Genomic DNA, 25,021 nt, shown 5'->3' on the forward strand with positions numbered 1-25,021 from the left:
TAGTATGACGTCTCACGGTGAGGAATAATTTGGCAATAAGTGAAATGTTAATTGTCAAAATGTCACATATTGTTTGGGAAATATTCAAGATATCGAATACATGCTTGGTTATTAATTTGATTCCTCTAAATTTCTGCTCCAAAATTCTGGATTCTGATTTTGGGGGGGGAGAACATGCCAGCTGCCATGGGTTTGAGTGCTGAAGGAGCCATTATTGCTCTCTCATTTCAGTTGCCTCCTCCCCCACCCGGACTATAAGAGGAGCAGCTGTTTTCCATACGGTTGATTCAATTGCACCAGGGCTATTATTCTAACATCCTGGAGTTGGTCTTCTGATATTCCCAAAAATGTATTCCTTTAGAAAAGAAAAAAAAATGTTCTAAAGGTTGTGGGGACCATTATTTTTTATCAGCCTCTTTGCTATGAGAAGAAAAAAGAAATGTGAGAGGATAAGTAGAGAAAGAGAACAAATGGAGAAAAAAAAAAAGAGAAGAGCACGAGGAGATCCCTGGAGAGCAAACCAAGCTGAGCTCACATGCCTGTGGCCAATTAGACGTCAAGCTTATTGTCGCAATAGTACACACACACACGCACACACACGCACACTGAGTGGTCAGTGAAGAGAGGCTGGATGAATAATGCACCAAAGGGTGGGTGTGGAGAGCTTATGAGGGTGTGTGTAAGCGTGCGTATAAGCGTGTATGAGGGATCCCTCCCCCGCTTCACTATGAGGTCAGCAGTAGAACATCGGTGCTGGGAGAGAAGACAGAAAACCGGGTGAACCAGAAAAGGAAGCTGCAGCATAGAAGGGACAGGAGGACAGAGAGAGAGAGAGAGAGAGAGAGAGAGAGAGAGAGAGAGAGAGAGAGAGATCTGGTGGAATACTATGCTGAGCAGGGAGTGACGGCTGCAGTGATGACGGCTATGCTGAGTCCTAAGATCAAGCAGACCAGGAGAGGTACAGTATGCATGCGTTCCTCATCACATCACACATCACACACCATTCACTCTGGTCGCTCTGCATCTCCTGTTCTTCTGCCCTGTCTTCGTTCTTGCATCATTTAATCACACTGTGCTGCACTGCTGATGATAAAATCCTGTGCTGTGAGACTCGGCTCATGTTGCTTTGATGAATCCGTGCTCATGTCATGACGTTATTTGACACGGCATCGATGTGATAACGACATTATTCCTGATCTCATACGGTATACTAAGCATGTAGTGAATGCAATCTTGTTTATTTCTGCATCTTGCTAATTTAAAGATGAAGAATACCGGCTATGAGATGATGATAGGATGTGCAGAGATGGAGCTGAAGTTAAGGCTGATACAGTATGATGTGTTATTCTATCATCTATAATGCAAAAGGGAAATTAAATATGGATGTCTTGGGCTTTAGGGCTCATTATATTATAAACCATTCAGAAATTACACTACAAACTATCATGTTTCTTTTTTATTATTATTATTTTTTTTAGTCGTGACATACGGACGAGCAGGATTGAATAAGAAACAAGCCTTAATTTAGAATCTGCTTGAATCGTTTTTATTGTGTGGTGGCTGACCACGAATACACAGGCGAGGTTACACCTCTCAGCAGCTGGGCACATCCCTCCTTTACACACACACACACATTCCTAGCAAGGACCTTGTACAGACATTATTATTTATGTTTTTATTTCCACTCATGTAAATCTTAACATCAGTTGTGCAGAATAATCATTCAGGTTTTATTATTATCTTTATTATACCAAAATGTTTTTTTTTTTCATTTGGTTCACAAACCTCCCCACACCCACACTCCCTCTCACCCACACATCCACACACCCACCCACACACAACAGGTCTGTCTTCATTAACCATCAGCTGCACAGTTTCTGGCAAATGTACCGGAAAACGCAACGCCTGCCATGGAAGCAATCGGCGTGAGGAATATTGATGACACTGGATTTTAAATACAAAGGCTAGAAAAATGCAGACACAAAACGCAACATATATATTAAGCTGGATTGGTTCATTACATCATCATTCACTCATTATTTATATCGCTTTATCCTGTATTCAGGGTCACGGGGGCCTGGAGCCTATCCCAGGAGACTTTGGGCACGGGGCGGGCTACACCCTGGACAGCGTGCCAATTCATCGGCACGCACACACTCACACACATACACACTCATTCATACACTGCAGGTAATTTGAAAACGCCAATTAACCTAATTTGCATGTCTTTGTACTGTGGGAGAAAACCGGGTGCCTGGAGGAAACTCCATGCACACAGATCACATGGCGGGAATCGAACCCAGAACCTGGAGCTGCAAGGCGACTACTAATCCACCATTATGTAATGAATTAATATGAACACAACACTTTCTGGTGGAAGAGGCAGAGTGTTAAATCCAACAGCATCTAATTCTAGTTGTCTAGATGAAGAAATAGCACGAAAAAAATTAAGATTTGAGTCAGAGTTAGATTAAAGCACTGGAGCTTCCCAGAAGAAAGCACCAACCTCAGTCACAAACAAAAGTAATTCCATAGCAACACTATTATAATGTTATTGCTACAGACAGATAAATAAAATGTCCCTGATCATATGGTAAAAGTTTTAAAAGGGAAAAAATGAATTGTAATCCTGATTGTGTTGCCTTGTTTTATAAAAGTGAAATTTTTTACGGCCCATATCCTAAAAACACCCATGACAGATGGGGAAGGTATGAATCATCACACCGAAAGTCTCCAAAAATGAAATAGTGTGCTGTTGTTCTGTGTTGCACACCGACTTCCAAACTGGCACAAAACTAAAAAAGGGCCGCGGTGCAAACACCCCTGCTACAAATTTATAGGCCAGAAAGAACAGTAAGGGACGTATTGCGTAAAATATATATATAAATCTGTCTATCTGCAAATCAGTATTGTGCAACAGTTGTAAATAAACTCTGTTTTTACATCTGCTTTAGACATCGGAAAATACGCACATCAGCAAAACCTGACACGAACTAATGCACCTCATCGTGATTATGTTCCAAGGTTTTATCCAGGAAATTAATAAAACACCCTGGATACACAGCTTTGCCACAAGATGACTAGCATTAGAACATTTCAACATGTGGGTAGAAATAACAAATACCTATCATCACTAAGGTGGCATGGTGGTTTAGTGGTTAGCAACATTGCCTCGCACCTCCAGGGCCCGGGTTCGATTCAGGCCTTAGGGTCTGTGTGCATGGTGTTTGCGTGTTCTCCCTGTGCTTGGTGTGTTTCCTCCAGGTACTCCGGTTACCTCTTACAAATCAAAGATGATGTGTGCGTGTGTGTGTGTGTGTGTGTGCCCTGCGTTGGATTGGCACCCGTCCAGAGTGTACCCCACCACGTGCCCTAAGACTCTCTGGATAGGTTTTTAAGCCCCCACGATCAACACATGGTTAAAGTGGTATAGGTTATGAGTGAGTGAGTAATTTCACAAATTATAAACAGGGGCAATTTCTTTACCCTAAAAAATAGAGGGTTGGGTAATAAGCTATTAAGCTATAATGTGGTTTTGGGTGCTGAGGGTGCTGTGCTTTGGATGCTAAAATGTCAATCACTTCACCGGTCAGTGGTCATAATGTTATGGCTGATCGGGTCATAATGCATCTATTGACCAACCCTACGTAGATCAGTAAATGTCACACACGTGGCCAGAGACTCGCTTGCTTACATACAGTATTATATAGATCATGAATAAACGATGGTAATTCATTCACTACATAATTCAAGCAACTTGTACTCTGTGTTATGTTCCGTTTTTTATGGAGTTCAGCAGACGCCATTATCCAGAGCAACTCATTATACTGTACATGTGAGCAGTTGAGGGGTAAGGGCCTTGCTTAAGGGCCCAACAGTGGTACCTTGGTGGTGGTCGAGTTGGAAAGTGGGACCAACGCCTTAGCCACCAGACAACCCTCACCCCTTATCATGCTAAATCCTGGACCTAAACTGCCTTAAGGGTACTTACAGTAGCACATGCACTTAGTCAAGTGAAATGTAGAATACACTACACTACACTTACTTACACACTCTCTCTCTCACACACACACAATGAAATTACGATCAGCGCTGCATCCGATTTATTGATTTTATTATTTTTTTCAAAGCTGTTTTATTTCCTCAAACTCATTCTGTGCTCACGACACGACATGTAGAAATATTGACACGTGATACTTCACAAGGCTTTTTTCTCCCCTTTTTCAGCCAATTCCTTTTCTGTAAATGCTTAAGTGATAGCCGTTCAATTCTACGGCAAAACCCCGGCTCCAATCAAAGAGAATGTTTCTCGAGGCACATGAGTTAAAGTGTCAAATAAAAGAAAAGGAGACAGAGACAGGAGAAAACATTTCTTTTTGAAAGCCACACGATGCATTGATCGAGTGTCTGAAGCCCAGAGGCAAAAGGCAGACTCTTGTGCAGGATTGATTTCCATAAATTATACATGATGAGTGTGTCCTCAGAGCCCCTGTGGGTCAGGCGAGTGCAGCCTTTCACTGTTCATAACTGGAACAATTTGCTTCTCATCTTCTCCATTAACCATCATATCTGGACATGATATCTTCTAAACTTTCATGGCTTGTTCTACAGTATGGTGATTTCTTAAAACATTGTCTAAATGACTACAAAATAGGGCGGTAATGATATCAGTATGACAGTATCCCAGAAGTTTTTGATGGGTGAAAATAATCTACAGCATAATATGACATTTAAAACCATACCATGTAGAAACGTCCTTGTTCTTTTATGGTATTATAGATTGATGGCACGTTGGCATAGTGGTTATTACAGTACTGTCACCTTAGACGTCTAGGGTCCGGGTTCATGTGCGCATGGAGTTTGCTTGCTTTCCCCGTGCTTGGTGGGTTTCCTCCGTCCGGGTAACCTCGGTTTCCTCCCACAGTCCAAAGACGTGCACATTGGGTTAACTGGCATTGCTTGTACTGTGTGAATGAGTGCGTGAGTGTTGAGCGGAGGTCCCACCACGGTTGTAAAAATGGCAATAAATACAGTGGTCACCACTGGCCTCCACGGTCCCTAGTTGGACTATGGATATTTCTAGCTGGATGCATGGATAGATGGAGGCCAGAGATTTAAATCTATTTGTTTGGGAACTAAAATGACGTAAGGAAGTATACCGTATATCTACAGTGCTTAAAAATCTAAGCTTTGTCCAACATCAAAGGACAATAAACAGCATCATTAGGTCAGCACTGCAACCTCAACAATACCCAGGGGGCATTATTAGGGTTGAAAACAGCATCGAGAAAATACACAGATATTTGGACAGAAGCTACTGTATAACAAAAATTTTATTCTAAACACAATTTTCTCAGATATGGGTACTCCACCTGGCTTCACAAAGCTGCAGCAGATAAGATTAGGAAATAAGAAAAAACATATTGTTTAAGATCAGGTTAAGTAATGATGTTATTCATTCTAGCCTTGCTTATGATTAAATTTTTTAATCATGTACAAAGTCAATCTTTTTTATAACTTCTATGAACTGTGAAGTGTGAGTTAAGGTTGCTTTGCGGTAACCTAAGAAATAATTTATCTAAAAACAAAAAATGTTTTATGGACAGCTGAAAGAAATAAACAGGGCGTACAAGTCAAACTGGGATTTGTACAGTACGCCTTGTTAATGAACTCATGAAACCAATTCATATTTAAAGAAGACTTTCAGTACAATACATCAATGAGACTCTTAGCCGCAGTAAAAAAAAATTTAACAGTTCGCCGTGTCACTGCAGTGATTCATATAAATATACACAGAATGGAACGCCTGATTCTTGAAAATCAATACGTACAGTAACTTGTAGCCAAGTTGTGCAAGAGACACATCTGTGTTGGAGCCATTAAAGGAGTTCCTGGGAGGCCAGCGTTTCAGACCTGAAGCAGGCAGTCATGATCATGGCTCCAGAATAAGAAAACTTTCTACCTTGATGGTATCTAAGCCCTAGTGAAACACTGGGATTAGTGCATTAGTGTAGCACGGGATTATATAGAGAAATAAAGGGAGTTTTTACTCTCAGAACTGTGTTCTGTTATTCTACGCAATCAAAAGTCCAGAGTTGACTTTGAACACCTCTTGAACTAAAATCCTGTGTCAGGGCTGACTTTGAACAATGTGACCAGCAAGTTATTTGATGTGAATCTACATTTTGAAAATTGTTTAAATACTTATTAAACGAATAAACATTTACCTTTATTGCAGCTGTAGTTATTATCCATTTTAACATAGCAGAATTAAAGTATAAGTTGTCACAAGGTCATGTTTAATTGTAAAAAATAATCACAGTATTCTTTCCGTAGACCATCTGTGAATGTAATCTTCATATGCAGTAAACGTCTTAGTAATTGTCTCCTGTTTTTACTTACAGCCAGGTCAAAGAGCATGGTGATGGGTGAGGTGAGCCATGGCTCGGGTGGCTCCACATCTCCAGGACTCCATGAGGGAGTGCTCAAGGCCGGCTGGCTCAAGAAGCAGAGAAGCATCATGAAGAACTGGCAGCTGCGTTGGTTCGTGCTGCGCTCCGATTATCTCTATTTCTACAAGGACGAGGAGGAAACAAAGCCTCAGGTACATGACTAATAAAAATGCCTATGAAGCAGTACAATAGTGGGTTAAAGTTTGCTGAATTCCTACAGTGATTTAGGCCAGACAGTTTATTGTATAATTATGACTCAATAGCGTCCCTGGGATCAAACTCGGGTCTGGGAAATCTTCCAAAAGCAGCAGCAGCAACGTGAGTGGCATTGTTTAGTCTCTGCGTATACTATGGCAGGACAGTGCCAAAATATCTGCTTTCATCAGATTGTGAAACGAAACAGTAATATGTTTTGCAATCTTTTGTCCTTTTGTTCCTCTCAAATTGTCATGGGATGTGTCTCAAATAAAAAATAATAATAATTCGATCACACATTCAAATGTAATAGGACCATCGGTTAGAGTTAATACTCAACACTAGAATCATACGCAAGAATGTGATCGCAATGTGATAAGATTTTTTTTATTTCCGAGTTATTGCTGAACTCGTCAAGATGCAATACTAAAATACTGCAACAACATGTGACATTTCTACGATTCATTTATACGTATGTGGCTGGTCTACAGTACATGTGATTCCAAGAAACATTTCACAATATCAGCACACAGTATCTGAATGAATGCAACAAAAGATGAGTTTGTTGGTCTTCATCATGGTTCCATTGATACATCAAGCCACCCCATGTATGTTCATGACCCCCAGTCTATGCTGCCTGTTCTCTGGTCTATGGGTGTGTGAAGGACAAGTTAAATCTAATTAAATGTCTATTATTTACATTCACAGCACTGAGCAGATGCCCTTATATGCAGCAACTCAAAGATGTGGTTAAGTAGAAAACGATAGCTATAACAAAGAAAACAGACCTGATCATTTGGACATTATTGGAGACAAAGTTTTCCCCGTTATTGGAAAGAAAACAGGAGAAAAAATGGATCTTCTTACTAAAACATACAGTTTGCTGGTGTTTAGATTCAGATGATGGACTGCCACCTATGATAAAGACGTCCACCAGATATGCTGGTATAAGGTTTGTTCAAAATGCCCTCCAAAATCAGCACACAGAACTGTTAAATACTTATGTTGAGGTCTAATTAAAGGATGTGCTTTAGATTAGATGTGCTGGCTGTTTTAGATGTGACAGCCTTGGTGTTGGTGGTATAGTGTTGTCTTTGTGAGAAGTGAGACCAAGGGGTCTAAGGTGCTGCCTTAAGGCTCCAGTCTCACCAGGTACTGTATGGGTTCGAATCTGACTGCTGCCAGTTTTCCTTAGGGATCAATAAAATACTCTGAGATCCCCTCTAGACAAAGTCAGTATTGTAATGAGCAAGTGGATGAGATCATGACATGGAAAATACTGTAGGTAATAATTTATGGTGGTAAAATGACTGGGTAGAACATTGACTCATCTAGTGATACACTTTCAAAACCCAACAATCCAAGCCAATTAGTTTACTGGATCTCACATACACTCATACACAGTAGTGAGCTTCTTCATGTCTGTGCTGGCAAATCCAACGGCAGCCGACGCGATGTTCAGCTGAAGAGCTCTGTCATGTCATAAGACGGCTCCGGGTAGACGTCCTTTGTAGAAGGCCCTTGTATATTATATCTATTTAACTTAACAAGAGCTCCTAGTGTTTTGTTTCAGGTTACAACATTGCCTGAAGTCTCTTTATAAACCCCTTGTAGCATTAATACTTCCAGTGCGGTCAGAATAAGTCTAAGATAAAATCTGTCTCCAACACATTGTTTAATTTGCGAGATTTATTTTTCTTTTTTAATCTCTTAGTTACTATCAGGCATGTTTTGGTATGAAATGCTTAGCGATTGTGTTTACAGTGTGAAGTAGAAGTGCCCATGCATGCATTTTTAATTCTCAAAAACTATGGCCAAATATTGCAAATGTAGCCAAGGTCTAATCTCTGTAATGCGCCACCACAGCAATGGCTTCTGGTCTAATCCCTTCCTTAGCAGCACATCAATTTGGGTGTGTCTGGCACAGTAATAAGGGAGATCATATTTCTGGTTTACATTATGGGTTCTTGACTTGGGTCTGATAATTTGTAGGGTTTCTTCAACCTAATAATATGATCAATGGGGTCTGGGCAATGGCAGTATTGCGTGGTCAGGATTAAAACTTTGAGCTGATCCTTGGAGAATTCACTGAACTGAACACCATTTCAAAAGATTCATCATGCTTTTGCTTTATATTTTCCAAATATTCTTTTGAGAAAACAGGGTGATTTGGCAAAATTACAGTACCCAGCCACCATGTGCTCAACATTCCTCATCTTCAGTAAGTGCTTTTGACCAGAGCCTATCCCCATAACACTGCACATGAATACACCCTGACCTGTTTGAACTTGATTTTTCCATTATGCCTAAAAAGTCAGTAACAATAGGCCTTTGGATTGCTGCGCTATTCCCACCCGCGTTTCAACACACTCATTACTTTTTCCAACATGAGTTACTTACCAAATCTCTCAATGCAAGGGTGATGTGTTTGGCATCAGCTTGTTTAACTTTAAACGTTAAACCATTATCATGGATTTAAAATGTCAAGAAGTTGTGTATAAAGAACACAATATGCTGAAGATAAAGAAGATATACTGTCAATGGGATCTCAAATACTAAACTTCAGGGGGGTGAAAACTCGCTCTAACACTAGTAGATATTTGGTGGTTTCATGTGCTATACTGTAGATGGCTCATGTTCATAACCTCTGAAAGGGGAATAAACTTGGATGAGCATGTTATACAAAGTACTGTGTGAAGCTGGAACCTGGTATGCAGCGAGGTGATTAAATGGGTAATGAGAGATGCCTGACAGATTTCGATAATTGGTGAGGGCTGGTTTTGTTCGAATCCTCCAAGTGTAGACATGAAAAAGCAGATTCTGGATATTAAGATTTAGATTATGGAAGTATTCTGAAATGCTAACATTTAATGTTGTAGTTATGACGGATTGGCATGTCTTTTGAGGAACAGATAAGTGATATCAAGTTTGCTCCATCTAAACATCTCATCTCACTGCATTGTGTCTAAAGGAGGTGGATGATCAGGAATGAGTACTACAAAAAATCCTTTTGGTCTTCATGTACAGACTACACATTTTTCTTCTATCTAAATCATCACATTTCTTTAAAGATGCTTTAATTTCAAAAGTGTCTATTAAAATAAAATACATTGACAATGATATTTATAACAATTAGATGTCCTTTTGTGCTTCTGAAATAGCAATTGAGCATATTTATCTAGCAAGGATGTGTTTTAGCACACTCTGGAACACTTTAATCTACAGCTAAAACTGTACATCTGGATAGAATGTAAAATATATTTGTTTACTATTACACCAATAAGCCATAACATTAAAACTATTAACGGTTTGGGTTCCCTTTGTCCCACCAGGACACCTCTGACCCCTCTGGCTGTGGCTCCACGGGGCCTCTGTCTGTATGGTGTCTGGCACTAGGTGGCTGGCAGTGGATGCTGTGGGTCGAGGAGTGGGATCTCCGTGGTTTGGACTGTTTGATGGGTTCTTGATCAGTGGACTTGTTCTCTTTGTCTGTGGGACCCTGTGCGCAGTGGGCTGTGCTGTGCAGGGTGTTCTGGTGCCTTTCTATCATGACCATCACTGATGCTACATTGGCTTTTCTCTGGGTTCAGACGAGATAGGCTGGTCTTTGGCCCCTTGGGCGTGGGTGAGGCATGGGTGTCTGTTGCCAGTTTGCTGGTGACCTGGCAGCGGTTTAGTCCGTGTGCAAACTGGTAACTAATATACTAATATATACATTTATATTTTTGTGTTTTATACAAAAAAGTTTTCAGTACTTTTTAGGCATATTTGCTTTTTAGGCTTAATTGTTGTGAATATTAAATATAACCCTAACCCAAAGTATAAATAAATATCTAAATATCTAAGATCTATACGTACAATGTGTTTTTTCTTTTTCTCTTTTAAGAAGTTATAATGTGGCATGGCAGCTATTCACAATTTACATTTGCATGATGGAATACATCAACCACACATTTAAATGGTCTGTTTCGGCTCCAGACAGCGGGTTGAACATGCCCAGTGCCATTCCCAGATGATTGACATTTTCCTCAGAATACAAATACAGACATTACCAACTGTCAGTGTTCTGCAGCCCAATCAATAACATTCGGGTTTTTGTTAGCAACTCATTCTGCTTGCCTGAAGTGTGTGATAGACAGTTCTTCTCATCAGAGCCTGTCAATAATCTACCAGTAACAAATGCTTCGCTCACCAGGATGTGTGTGCAAATGTCAAACCAGGCTGCCTTCCTGCCTTTAATCAATAAAATTCCAAGTGGTGAGCCGTGCAGGCAAATCACATGCTGTGATGAAAGGAGGCAGAGGATGCACCATCTTCACCCCGCACCTACTGTAGTCTATCCACTCTGCGAGGACTGTGAATTGTTATCAATCTACATTGGATTCTAAACCAAACGACTGTTAAGAGCGCAGCTCTGCTATTGATTAGAAGGCTTTAAAAAGGATTCTTAAGCGTGGCCTGTTTCCACTGAAGTACTGTTGTGTTATGTATTATCTCTTACATAATGTATTATGTAACTCTGACAGAAGGAAATGGAAAATGATCACAGAAAATAAAACGAATACTTTAGTTTAAGCTTAGAGGCTGTTTGGTGGTCAGCTCACAGCTCCAGCGTCACTAGATTGAGTCTGTTTCCAGTGTACTGTCTGTGTGGAGGTTCTCGTGTTGTCCCATCATTAGCCTCCAGGCCCATATGTCTTTTTAATGCCTCTCACTGGGGCCAATTCAGATTGGTAGTTTTGGTATTGACAATCTTTCTCATTGCACTCTGCATGGGCCTTTTCTTGAACAAAATTTTGCATATCACGTCCTCATATCACCTTTCTACACTTTTCTTTATTGCTTTATAAATCTTAGTTTTATCTTAATACGACAGTGTGCAGATGTCTTGCGCCACCCCTAATTTATCTATACTGTATTCTGCTTCCAAGGAGCCAGATCTTCTTGTATTTTTAATGTAGTATTGAGATAAAGTTGTCCAGGATGGACCTTTTGGCTCTTAATATTGTTAACATTAGTTGCAAATGTCATTCACCATGAGTTTGTAATGTGTCTTTTGTCTGGGTGCAGCCATAACCATCCTTACTGTGTTTCTGTACTTTCACCAGTGGATTTAAAATGTTCCTTTAGGATCAATAACATTTATCCATCTATCAATTTAGCTAGTGTATTCCTGCCTCATGCCTAGTGTTTCTGTGTTTAAAATAGATAGATAGATAGATAGATAGATAGATAGATAGATAGATAGATAGATAGATAGATAGATAGATAGATTCAAATTTAAATCTTTTTTGTCACATACACAGTCATTCACAGTACGATATGCAGTGAAATGTTTATACGACCACCAGTGACCTTATAAAAGAGAATTAAAGTTTATTTAATAAATATGAATAAAAGAAATAAGATAAAAAAAATTACATTTGACTAGGATTAAAATAGAAATAAAAATAGAAATATACTTTACAATAGAAAATTTAGATAGATAGATAGATAGATAGATAGATAGATAGATAGATAGATAGATAGATAGATAGATAGATACTTTATTAATCACAAAGGGAAATTGTATAACAATATATATTTAATTTATTATATAATTGTATTAAAAGTGAATCTAAACAAAATTAATTAGAAAATATAAATTCAATTTTAAAACCTATGTATTTTTTTAAACGCAATAAACAGCCCGTTACCGTTTATACTGAATGTTTCTATGCATATTGAAGTATTATCTTTGTCTGGTTAAATCATGGAACATCAATGACAACCAGCGATGAACTAATGTGAAATACAGTCTGTGTAAGCATATTATTTTCTGCCATAATCTGATGTTTAAAATGGATTTACCACTTTGTTTGCTGGAATAGCGAATAGGCTTGATAAGGTGCCAGTGCAAACTCTTCAGTAAATCACAGTGAATTGATGGGACACTTCTTTAACGATGATCATTAAAGGACTCAAATTAAACCAGACTGACAGTTTAGCGAGGTTCATTAACGTTGCTTATTTTGCATTAAAGTAATCAAATTAAGTAAATAAAAATGTAATTGCATTTTAAACATGTGTGTTTTTAAAATATACCGATGGATTTGTTTTATTATTGCAGGGTTGTATCTCACTCAAGGGGAGCCAAGTGAATGAGCTTACAGCTAATCCTGAGGAACCAGGCCGTTATCTGTTTGAGATCGTACCAGGTAAGAAAAATAAATGTCATTCATTTTAAAATAAAAAATCTTAACATGATCTGAAATAGATAGAATAAAACCTATTGTTGTTGTTGTTTTGTTTTTTTAAAACAGTAATCAGATTTATGGTGCTTGGTCTATTTTATATTCCAGTCAGTTTCTCCTGAGAGTAAATATGAAAAATGAAACGCAAAGGTGATCTTAGTCTCTGTCACAGTCCCTCCCACCTGCACACATACACACACAGCAGACTTCACGACATTCCCAAGCATAGGAATATTGATCATATGTGAGCTGAAGATAAACAACACACGTATATTTCTCCTGTCTAATAAATTTTAATGTGGGTCTGTTTCAAAGGGATAAACAAAACACGGGGATTATACAGTTTCACCATTATTGCAGCAGTGCTGGGGAATAGAATCTATTATTTTTTTCTTATAACCAGGTACATTTACAGCTGTACCTTGGCATACAAATTTAATACGTTACTGAGGCGAGCTCTTAGGGTGGTTTTGTATTGTGAAACGCATTTTCCCATAGGAAATAATGTAAATGCAGATAATCTGTTCCAGCCACCCAAAAATATTACAGATATGATCAATTTTAAAACATTTAGAAAAAACGTGTAAATTAAACAGTTTTAAATAAATAGACATTAAACTTAACCTTAATTTATGATTCCTGCTTAAAAAACAAACAAAACTGAAAGCGGCTCCCTTTTCTTTTTGCTACCGTCCTTGCAGACATTCTTGGGACACAGGGTGCTATATCTTCACTAAATTTTACACAGAATGCAAAAATAAATAAATAAATGTAAATTTGACCTGTTTGGCTTGCCAAGTTTTGAACGGCTCCCAAACATATGCCCAACTTTTGGTTCGGCTCGGTTCCATCACTCTTATCCCAAAAATGCTTCGCATGCTGAATTAAATTTAAGAAACCCATGATTTTTTTTTGTATGCCGAGGTACTACTGTACTGTATATTTGACTGACTGCCTTATCCAGAATGACTTACAGAAGAGTCTCTTTCAAAAACACATCCTCATGCTAGTTCACTTGGTCATGGACTAAAAGTACCATTAAACATCAAAAACCTGTAAATACAGTATGAACAAATGTAAAAAAAAATTTGTTTGTCTTTAGGTTTGTCTAGCCATTGAAGTAATGATAACTTTTATCCTACCTGACATATCCATCTAACTAGGTGCGAGGTCAGAGAAGAGCCACATTGCTCTCCTTATACTGTAAATAATTATACCTACTGTACCTGATGTACCTGATACAGTACCACAGCAGCGTTAGATACTGTACTCCAGGCTGTTCACGTAAAGAATGTTAAATAATTGTCGATATAAGCAGCTCTGACAGAACATCCAGCTCTGGGAAAGTAACAGGTTTATGTTAATACACTGATTATCATATTTCCATAATTACACTACAGAACGGGACTTTTATGACAGATGTGCCATACTTAAACATGCTTTAGTATCTGCGTACAGTACTTATTTATATGGTAAATTTTTTTGTAAGGAGTTGATTATTTATTTAGAATTTTTGGAAGAAGTCTCCAGTGTCAGTGCCCTTGTAACAGTCAGGAGTCAAGCTGTGACTTGAAGTTTGTCCATCTACCTTTCATGTCAGAGAATCGCTAAGCCACATGGCTTGCTTGTGTCCTGGGAAATGATGGGTCCATTTGAGTGACGCTAGAGAATCAGAGTGTGGTGCAGAGCAGAACTTGTAAAGGTTGTAAAACTGTCCTATAACTGCATTCTGGATTAGCTAGATAGCACACAGACCTGCCTGGAGCAATGTGCAACTAAGTCCTGAATTGACAAAAGAATGAATAAGTGGCTTAGTGCCTCTGGTGTTAAGAACTGTCCTGGTCCTGCTCATGTCATAGAGGAGAAACTGACATGAGAGAATCAGTTTCATGGAATAAAAAATCCAAAGGAAAGTTGTTTTTTTATGGCTGTTTAGGGTTTAATGTATTGTAATATCATGACGTCCATCCATTATGAGACTTTGACCAATATTCCAAGTCAAGTCCATTGCCTGGGTTTTACCATGACTGAAGGGGTTTATGCACTACATTATGATCATATTTCACCTGTATGCTGACAATAACCACTCATAATCAGCTTACACACGTATGTCTCTACAACCCCTCACAGTGTTTTGTAGGATATTAAATTTGCTCTAAGCCCTTGTGAAAACACTTTACTTATTCTCCTTCTTTCCCTCTAGTAATCCAATTAAAACTGAAATATTCTGTTTCACAGTCCTGAAAAGAGCAGCGTATACTGTTAAGGGTCAGCAGCCAATTCAAACGGAACTCAGGGCGTCCATTCAATGGAAACAAACTAGAGTTATATTTTTGTAATTTAAACCTGTAGACACCTGTAATATTGGCAAATTAGGTCAAATTAATATTAGATTTAAGATGATAATTTAAAAAAATTATGAAATACAGTAATTATACCTATAAACTGATGTACCTTATTCCACAGCGCTGTTAGATTCCCCAGGCAGTTCATGTGAAGAATGTTGAATAATTGTCGATATCAGCAGCTCTGACAGAACATCCAGCTGCAGGCCAAGTAACAGGTTTATGTTAATGCACTCGTTATCATAGTTTAGCATTTCCACAGTTACAATACAGAAAAGGACTTTCATGACAGTTTGCCATACTTAAACATGCTTAAGTATATGTATATTTGTTGACATAGTTAAGTGTCTTGTAAGGTGATGATTATTTATATAGCATTATTGGAAGGAGTCTCCAGTGCCAGTGCCTTGTGACAGTCAGAAGTCAAGCAGTAACCTGAAGTTTGCATGTTTTCTAGTGAGATAACGACTGTTTACACCTCTTACAATATAGGTAATAACAGGGACTAGTTAACCAGAGTACTTGGATGAAACTCACCCAGGGGTGCGTTTCCCAAAAGCATCGTTAGCCAACTATGGTCGCAAGTTCCGTCGTTACCAACATAGTTCAACAATTCGGTGTTTCTCGAAACCCTAGTTCAAACGAACATTCGCAAACAGCGTCGCAAACTTACGTGGTTGGAACTACAGCCTTCGACCTGTGGTTAGAAGCATAGTCTCCTGCCGCGACTGGGTGTGTTCTATTCACAGTTAACGACTCTACGCACTATAAGTTTCTAAATATTTTCCCAACCACTTTGAGCGATTTGGAAAACTTGGTGTTTTGGTGCTCAGATATTAGGCTATTCATTTTCAGTTATTTTAATTACAAATTCACTTTGAAACGATATAACAGCGATACCATCGCAATTATTCCCCCTTCGAAGTGCCCTACGAAAGCATTATTTATGTTCCGGTTGGAACACAGCCTTGGTTTCGTTTGTGCGAAGAAAAGGTGAGTTTTTAAGTGAGTTTTTTTGTTGTGCTCTCAGAAGTAGACGTAGAATACGGACTATTCATAGGTTTAAAAAAATAAAAATTATATATATATATATATATATATATATATATATATCCTCATCAGAAGTGTCATCTTCCTCATTCACAGCAGAACCAGAAAGACCCCCTCTTCCTCATCAAAAAGCGGGAAATTTTCCTCGACTGCAATGTTGTGGAGAATTGCAGTAACTATTACATAGCAGCTTTTGGAGGGGTTCAGTTTCAGGCCACCACTGGACTTGTTTGTTTGGTCACACTTGCAAAGTCCTTCCACTTGTTTCTGACTCCCTCTGGGCTTCTCTCATACCCATTTCCAGAAGCATTCATTTTTTGTGCGATTTCATTCCATGTTTTTTTTTTTTTTTTTTTTTCAGAATTTGTAAATGTGTTTTTTAATTTGGAGAAAAGCAAGATTTGATTGCTCTTTTGTAGTAAATTGCTGTTTCCGTTTCATTTTTTCACATCAACTCTCATTAAAACATGGCTGTATGTAAAGGGATTTATATAGGAAATGATCTTGAGCAAAATAGGTAACAGGTGTTCACAACACAATCCCAGCATTTTCAAAACCCATAATTTCTTTTTATTTTAATTGTACTTATGTATCAATAACAAATAAAAATGAGTTCTAATGAAATATAACTAAAAGTTATAGACTTTATTATTCGAAAAGAGCACATTTAAACTGTGTATGCCTATATAAGTTTTATTGTACAAATAATGAATGTTGCGTTCGGGACATTATTACACCACTTCTACGTAACGTCACTGCGAAAACGCATTGAATGCGAGCCGAAGAGAGAAAAAAAACACTTTACAGTAGGGGGCGATATGTGCTTATGGCACTACTCCGCCATTGTATCGAAGAAGAAGAAGAACGACAGATTAAACCAACATGGTTTTAACGATGGAAGTGTGACACAGATACTATGGTGTTGGGAAACAGTCGTGACTAGTTAGTTATTTTCTTCAACGTTGCATCGTACAATGGTGGTTAAGTAAAGAGCTACATCGTTGTACGGGAAACGCACCCCAGCATGGTTAGAACATGCAAACTCCACACACACACAGACTCAAAGTGGAAATCGAACCCAGACCCTGGAGATGCAAGGCCACTGTTAACCACTAAGCTACCGTGCTACCATTTCATAGACAGTGCAGACAGGTCATTTTAACTGAAATAATGATTAATTTATCACCATTTTTTAATTAAGAACAGAGTTTCCACTCCGAGGCGAGGGGTGTTCAAGTCAAACAAGGACTTGGGATAAAATCTCTTGTAAATGAAAGATGCAAAATATACAGAATACTTCTTTAAAATATAATTAAAAACAAACTAATGTGATAAAGCTGAACTGAAAATTTTCAAGACGTGCTGTTATTGGAAAATAATCAACATGGGAGTGTGAGTGAGAAAAAGACTGAAGCAGAGGTGGGGGTGGGAGAGCTGAAGATGCTGTGATTTGAGTGACAAGAATAGACAGGATTAGGAATTAGAAATCAGATTTAGATGCTTTGGACATGTATAGAAGGAGGAGAATGTTAGATATGGAGCTGGCAGGCAGAAGGAGGAGAGGAAAGCCCAAGAGGAGGTTTCATAGATGTGGAGAGGTAGGATATACAGGAGGTTGGAAATTACGAAGGAAGATGTGGTGGACAGAGTTAGATGGAGACAAATGGTCTGCTGTGGCAAGCCCTAATGGGAGCAGCTGCAGACGGTATAATTTATTTATCATGTACCATCAGTTCTCATTGTGTTTATTTTTACTATATAACAGACACAGATATATAATTTTTATGATGGGACCTCGACCAGATGTGTTCAGAAGAACATTACACTGAGTATGCTGGTCTGATAGAGACAGTGTAGAGAACCACACGGAGACAAAAAGATACAGATCAGAGTCAAACAGTGGATAACATGCACTTTGTATAACATTAAGCATTATAACACAAAGTTTATACTGTATGTATTACATCATGTTAGAGTTGTATTAGAAGTTTAAAGGTTTTACTTGCTGATTGGTTTGTGTTTTTGTAGAGTCTGAAATGATAAGATATTAAATTTCACTTGACAATGTAGTGCTAATGGAATACACAGAGAAAGCCTTGAGGAATGATTAAATGAGAAGTGATATCTGAAAGGGAATATGTTTAGTTGTCCCACTGCTACAGCGATTGAATCTCATTTTCACACTCTACGGAACGAAGTCGATTTAAACTCAAGCACAGATGTTCCTATCATGATGTCCTGGAGTTACTGGCTCTGGATCATTTTCTTTCTCTCTCATTACAACACACACACACACAGTCTAACATTTTTAGTTTTTTAACAATTAATGTTCCTTTGCTTTTTATAGTAACATCTTCTACTTGTTATTGTCTCTGCCAGACTGGCTCCATACTCTCACAGAGCACATTCGACCTCAGGGTCACTATATTAACCTGTTCATAAGTAAAGCCTACCAGCATGAATATACAGTATGTTGATGAACTACAAACTGCACATTCTTTTATCCATACATTTTGCAAATTTCTAAAACAGGGTCACACTTATCAGTCGAATTGTCTAGTTCATGCAGTGATTTTAATTAGCATATTAATTAATTCACCTGAAAGGCTCATGCATTTCAAATTGATGTCATGCAGCTGGTAATTAATTATTAAAGTCAGAATTTGCCATAAACAAAATTAATGCCTTTATGACAGCCCCACTAAAAATGATTAATATGCAAGCGGGGTTCAAGTCGAACCAGGCTTTTGATTGTGCCGAATAACAGAACGTCCTTTATTTCTCAATATAATCTCTTGTTACGCTAATGCAATTATCCCAAAGTTTCACTAGTGCTTGGACACCATCAAGAAACGTCGAAATAATGTTTTCTCAGTGCACCAGAGCAATTATCAGACCTGCCTGCTTTATGCTTGAAACGCTCACCTCCCAGGACCTCTAGTACTATGACTTGTGAGCTAATACAATATCAGGACATTTGATCCCTAAGTAACTCTTTTAGACTTTTTTATTACTTGAGTAATATTTTTATCAGGGTATCGCTACTTTTACTCAAGTAGTTGATTTGTGTTCTTTGCCCATCCATCTATCCATCTAGGAACCTCTATTGTCCAACTAGGGACCATGGAGGACAGTGGGGACCATTGTATTTATTTCCATTTTTACAACCATGATAGGACCTCTGGTCAACATTCACACTCACATTTTGTGCAATTTTGGAAAAGCCAAATTGGCTTAATCTGTGTGCCTTTGGACTGCGGGGGGAAGCCAGGGATAATGCAAGGTGCAAGGCAACAGTGCTAACCACTAAGCCACCGTGCCGCCATACTTTGCTCAGCACTGGTCATATTAACCCACTACAAATAAGTGATTGGACGTAAAAACATTATTCAAGAGAGTTAGAACCCTACAACACCCCTTTACTGCCTGGAAATTATAGCACTGTTTTAATTATATGCGTCCCGTATAGGACACAATGGCACCGCTCAGTGACGAGGGGCGGTGAAACCAGTGGGAAAAGCCTGCTGGCTGATAGGAATTTCCCTCAAAATGCAGGCTTTAAACTTACTGTGACATTGATGCATATGCATAAAGTGAGTGAGAAGAGGACAGCAGGAAATAAAGGACCACAACAGGCTTGGGGGAAAAGGAGTCTGGTCCAGGGAAGTGCATTCAAATGAATTGGTCTGTGATTTTCAACTAAATATGCATTTGTTAAAGCTCAGGTATAGTTTGAGGGATTGACAGAGCAGATTGTATAAATGTAGACGAAGAAGTAAAGGGTATATGAAGGCAAAAAGTGCTTGAAACCTTTCAATGGCATGCGAACAGCATTTAATTTAAAGCGTCGTCTGAACAACTAGCCAGTCCATTGAAGTAAGCAATAGCTTGTGAACAAAGACTTGTTCTTTGACTTTTGGATAAAAATTATTTGGCACAAACAGCTTTAAATGTTTTCCACTGAGCCAGCTTGATTCATATCATTTGGGGGTTGGGGTACGAGACACACAAGTCCAGACTTCACTCAGCACAGAATGGGGCATAACTGCTGCAAAAGAAGAAGGAACAAACAACTACAAGGTACAGTTAATATAACCAATAATATTTATAGAGGTGATCGTTGTATAGCAACTGATGACCCGTGAAGCGTAGTTAACTCTTTAGATCTTACAGCCATAACACTGTAGTGCTCATTTTAAAGTCTTTATTATGTCTGATATATTACATCTGATTAATAGAACATTTATAAAACAATATGCAAATCCAGACAGAAAGCTTGAGCTGTGCTTAATATTTTTCATTGATTATTTTTTATTGATAATTGTCTGCTAACAATTCTGCACTGGACTGTAAATAAGAGATTGAATTTTTTTATTTGAGTTTCACAAATATCAAGTTAACATTCTTCATATGACCAGAGAGAGAGACTGTAATATATACATACAGTATAAGACTTAAGCATATTATTTTATACTTTTTTATGTTCTCTAATATAGTATGTGAATAAAAAAGGCCAACTTGTTCCAAAAATTTATTTAGCAAAAAAAACTCTATTTTTTGTCGTGTTCTCTTCATGACCATTTGATTTCTTTTGGGTTTTCCAGTTTCCTCCAACCCTTCAAAATCATATCGTCTTACGCATAAGTCGATCTAAATATGAATGTGTGCTCATGGTGCTCTGTCATACATTTTTAACCAGTGCCTATCTCATATCCAGTATACTCCACCTCAACCCCGCCCAGAATAAAGCCTTACTGAAAATGAAGGAATTAATTGATTCATTAATTGAGCCCTTTTCCGATAAAGCATCACTGAACAGAACACTAAACCCTGTAATTACCCGTAATAATCTATCAGCCAATTAAATTATAAAAACTACATGACAGTGTACCCAATGAACTCGTTGTAATAGATGTCGGCAAAGGAAACACCAAATATAGATTTGATTTAGTTTTCATAGATGTTTTTTTTCATACATGACTTCTGGGACATTCCTATCCTAACATAATAAATGCCATTTTCTGTTTTTTACACAAATAATTATTCTCAGGTACACAAGGCTGTCTGTAATAACATGTTAAAACTACTTTATAACCTTATTATAGAACCTTTTTTAAATCTTTCATGTTTTAAGCAAAGAATGTAAGGTGAAGATACTCACTGTGCAACACACTGGCTGCTTGAGTGGGTTAAATGTGTTTAAATGTTTTTTGGAGAATGTTTAAGCTAAGACAATGACATTTATATTCTGTTAATACCATTGTACTCACTCCAGCAGCAATAAATGACACACATGAATCACATAATCAACTTTCTGTGACATGGGACATTATGTAATTTGGATGATGTTTAAATACCACGCTATATACAGTACTTACAGTATATATCCCAAATTTATAATATGCATGAGTGATTTTTTGTAAAACACTGTGTGTGGGGTAAGCTGATGCATTTGTGTTGACTGAAGGCTGTAGGACATGTGGTTGATTAATGCACAAACAAATGTTAACAGTGCAATACCTATTCTATGATATACAGTATGTATAAATATGAAATATATCTGTATTTGTTTTAATGATCTTCAACAATCTTTGCTCTTACCAGTTTCTGTTGATTTATTCACTGCACCAAAACTGTGGATAAAAAAAAAACTTAAATTCACACTTACATAAGCCAAACAGTTTGGACAAAATATTTTTCCCACAACATGCCTGTGACTCAAAAAAAAAACATGCAGAATATATTCTCTATCAGTTTGCAATGCTTCTCGTTTAATTTGTCAAAATGTTCATTTATTCTAAATCACACAGGCTGTAATTGTGTGCATTGCATAACACATCACAGAGGACAGATGGCATGCAAAAGGCAGCACCAGAGTGAGAAATGGACAACTCTGTGTCTGTGATATGGCCGTGCATTCCATTCACATTTTTTTCAGTTCATAATATTAAATGATCTTGTCAATCTTTTTAATTTATTTGCATCTTTGATCATTTTGTTTGAAATTGCCAGAGATCTTTGACTGAATGTTCAGAAACCTCAGTGATACCCAGTAATATCACAATTTACAGTAATATACTGTCAGTATAGTGTTGCAACCTATTACATGGAGAGAGCGCCATCTCCTGGTGAAATATCAACCTATTACCTTTATAGATAGATAGATAGATAGATAGATAGATAGATAGATAGATAGATAGATAGATAGATAGATTTGAATATTTGACTAGTGGTTGACGAGTATTAAAGATGATACCATGTGGATTAAAATTTAGCAAATACAAATAAATAGAAATAAACTGGCTGCATGTTGGTGTGTGTGTGTGTGTGTGTGTGTGTGTGTGTGTGTGTGTGTGTGTGCGTGCGTGCGTGCGTGTGTGTGTGGCTAACATTTTCCCTGTTCTTGACAGTTTCCTCCCTCACCCTAGTGTGTGTCAGCATGGAGGCTTAGCGGTTAGCACTGTCACCATGCACCTCCAGAGTCTGGGTTTGATTCCCATCTTGGGTCTATGTGTATGGAGTTTGTTCTCCCGTGGGTTCCTCCGAGTACTCCGGTTTCCTTCCACAGTTCAAAGACATGTAGATTAGGCTTTTCCAAATTGCCCGAAGTGTGTGAATGGGAGTGTGTGTGTGTGCTTTGCAATGAATTGGCACCCTTTCCAGGGTGTACCCCACCTCATGCCCTAGATCTTCTGGGATGGGCTTGAGGGCCCGCAGTATAGACAATGAGTGCGAATAAGTGTGAGTGCTTGTGCCCCGTGATAGATTTGCTTCAGCCCTCCTGTGAACCTGTACAGGATAAGCAGGAAAAAGAATGAGAGAAAGAGTGAGTGTAAATGAATTGCTCATTTGTTAAAATCCTTAAAACTCAAAAACTGTATAAATTGAAAGTAAAATATATTCTTCCATTCAACTTTTTTTGGTGTTTTTTCATCTGTTTCACAGGTGCAGCTGGTGAAAAAGACAAGACCCCTGTGAGCCATGAGACATTTTTGCTGATGGCCAACTCCCAGAATGACCTGGACGATTGGGTGAAGGCGATCAGACGAGTTATATGGGCTCCTTTAGGAGGAGGTAAATACCTGGAGAAAGCAGTTCTGATGTGGCCTAAGGCAGAGCATCCAGTGTCGCCTGCTCACCTGACCATAATAATCATGCCCATTATAACTGCACCATCAGGTTTGGCTGTTGTGCTTCGGAGCGATATGGATCTTAAATACACCATAGATTTAAACTAAAAGCTCCACCCCATTAACAGGGGCAGCATTTACATGCATTGACACACACACACACACATTGATCTATTGATCCTGGAAAGCAGTATGTTTTGTAAAACAGCACTTTTCAGAAACCAATATCAAAAGAAAGCTGCTAGATATTGCATGCAGAAAAGGGTCAGAAAAACAAAATTAATATTTGTTGTGACGACTGTTTAGTCTTGCAATATATCCATCTGTGCATTTTTTTTCCAGGTAATTAGCTACTCAATTGACTTATTGAGCTACTAATTAAGTAACTGAAGTGGTCTTTTATACACTGTAATGTTTCTGGGATAAAAATACTGCATTTTTTCTGTAACATTTAATTTTATGTTAGGAATCCTAAAATGTTTTTGTACAGACTTAATAATGAAGGCATACAATAATAATGATATGCCTTAATAAAAACATTTGTAATAAAAAACAAAGGGTGCCTATGGCCTATGCACATAGTCTACATCATATGTCACAGTTTCCCCTTTTCATGGGCTTTATCCTGATACACTAGAAACAAAAGCTTGTACACACATGACCTTGCAGTGATTAATATTCATAAAAGGACTGTGTGTGCAAAATGGCATGCATGAACTAAATAATTTTTTTACCCACTGGCCACTTCACATGCAGTAAATTAGTTAATCAGCCAATCATATGGCAGCAACTTAGGCATGAAGACACGGTCAAGACAATCTGGTTTAACTCAAACTGGGCATCAAAATGGGAAAGAAGGGTGATTTAAGTGATTTTAAACGCGGCTCGGCTGTTGGTGCCGGACGGCCTGGTCTGAGTATTTTTTTAAACTTATGATCTACTGGGATTTTCAAACACAACCATCTTTAGGGTTTACATACTGTAAAATGGTCCGAAAAAGAAAAGATATCCAGTGAGGGCAGTTCTCTGGGTGAAACGCCATGTTGATGCCAAAGGCCAGAGGAGAATGGCCAGACTGGTTTGTGCTGATAGAAAGGCACAAACCAGTAACTCAAAAACATCCCGTTACAACTAAGGTATGCTGAAGAGTATCTCGGAACACACAACATGTTGGACCTTAAAGCAGATGGGCTACAGCAGCAGAAGTCCTGCTGTAGAAGTGTGCTGCTCCTGTCAGCTAAGAACAGGAACCTGAGACTAACAATCACATGGACTCACTCACTATGACATTCAGATTAAAGGGTCTGAATTTGTAGTAAACAAGATGAAAGCATGGATCCATCCTGCCTTGTATCAATGCTTCAGGGTGGTGGTGGTGTAACGGTGTGAGGGAGATTTTCTTGGCACACTTTGGCACACTTTAGTGCCAATTGAGCAGCATTTAAGCATCGTCCAATTCAGCCTACGTGCGTATTGTTGATGACCATATCCTCCCTTTTATGACCACAGGATAACTCATCATGTTACCAAGCTAAAATCATCTCACTCTGGTTTCTGGACAATGAGTTCATTGTACCAAAACAGCCTCTACAGTCACCAGATCTCAATCCAATAGA

At 38.3% G+C, this 25,021-nt stretch overlaps 1 protein-coding gene across 1 annotated transcript in view; it reads left to right on the plus strand.

The window, feature by feature from the left end:
* Window positions 1-622: 622 nt before the first annotated feature.
* The window catches only part of si:dkey-191m6.4 (rho GTPase-activating protein 22), a 29,461-nt gene continuing 5,062 nt past the window's right edge, over window positions 623-25,021 (plus strand). The window contains exons 1-4 of the mRNA XM_053510856.1: window positions 623-958; window positions 6,405-6,604; window positions 12,757-12,844; window positions 23,221-23,349. Coding sequence (XP_053366831.1) covers window positions 916-958; window positions 6,405-6,604; window positions 12,757-12,844; window positions 23,221-23,349 — 460 coding nt within the window. The 5' untranslated portion in view covers window positions 623-915. The remainder of the gene's footprint in view (window positions 959-6,404; window positions 6,605-12,756; window positions 12,845-23,220; window positions 23,350-25,021) is intronic.

The sequence above is a fragment of the Clarias gariepinus genome, chromosome 14 (genome assembly GCF_024256425.1).
Source record: "Clarias gariepinus isolate MV-2021 ecotype Netherlands chromosome 14, CGAR_prim_01v2, whole genome shotgun sequence".
In the NCBI taxonomy this organism is placed as follows: Eukaryota; Metazoa; Chordata; class Actinopteri; order Siluriformes; family Clariidae; genus Clarias; species Clarias gariepinus.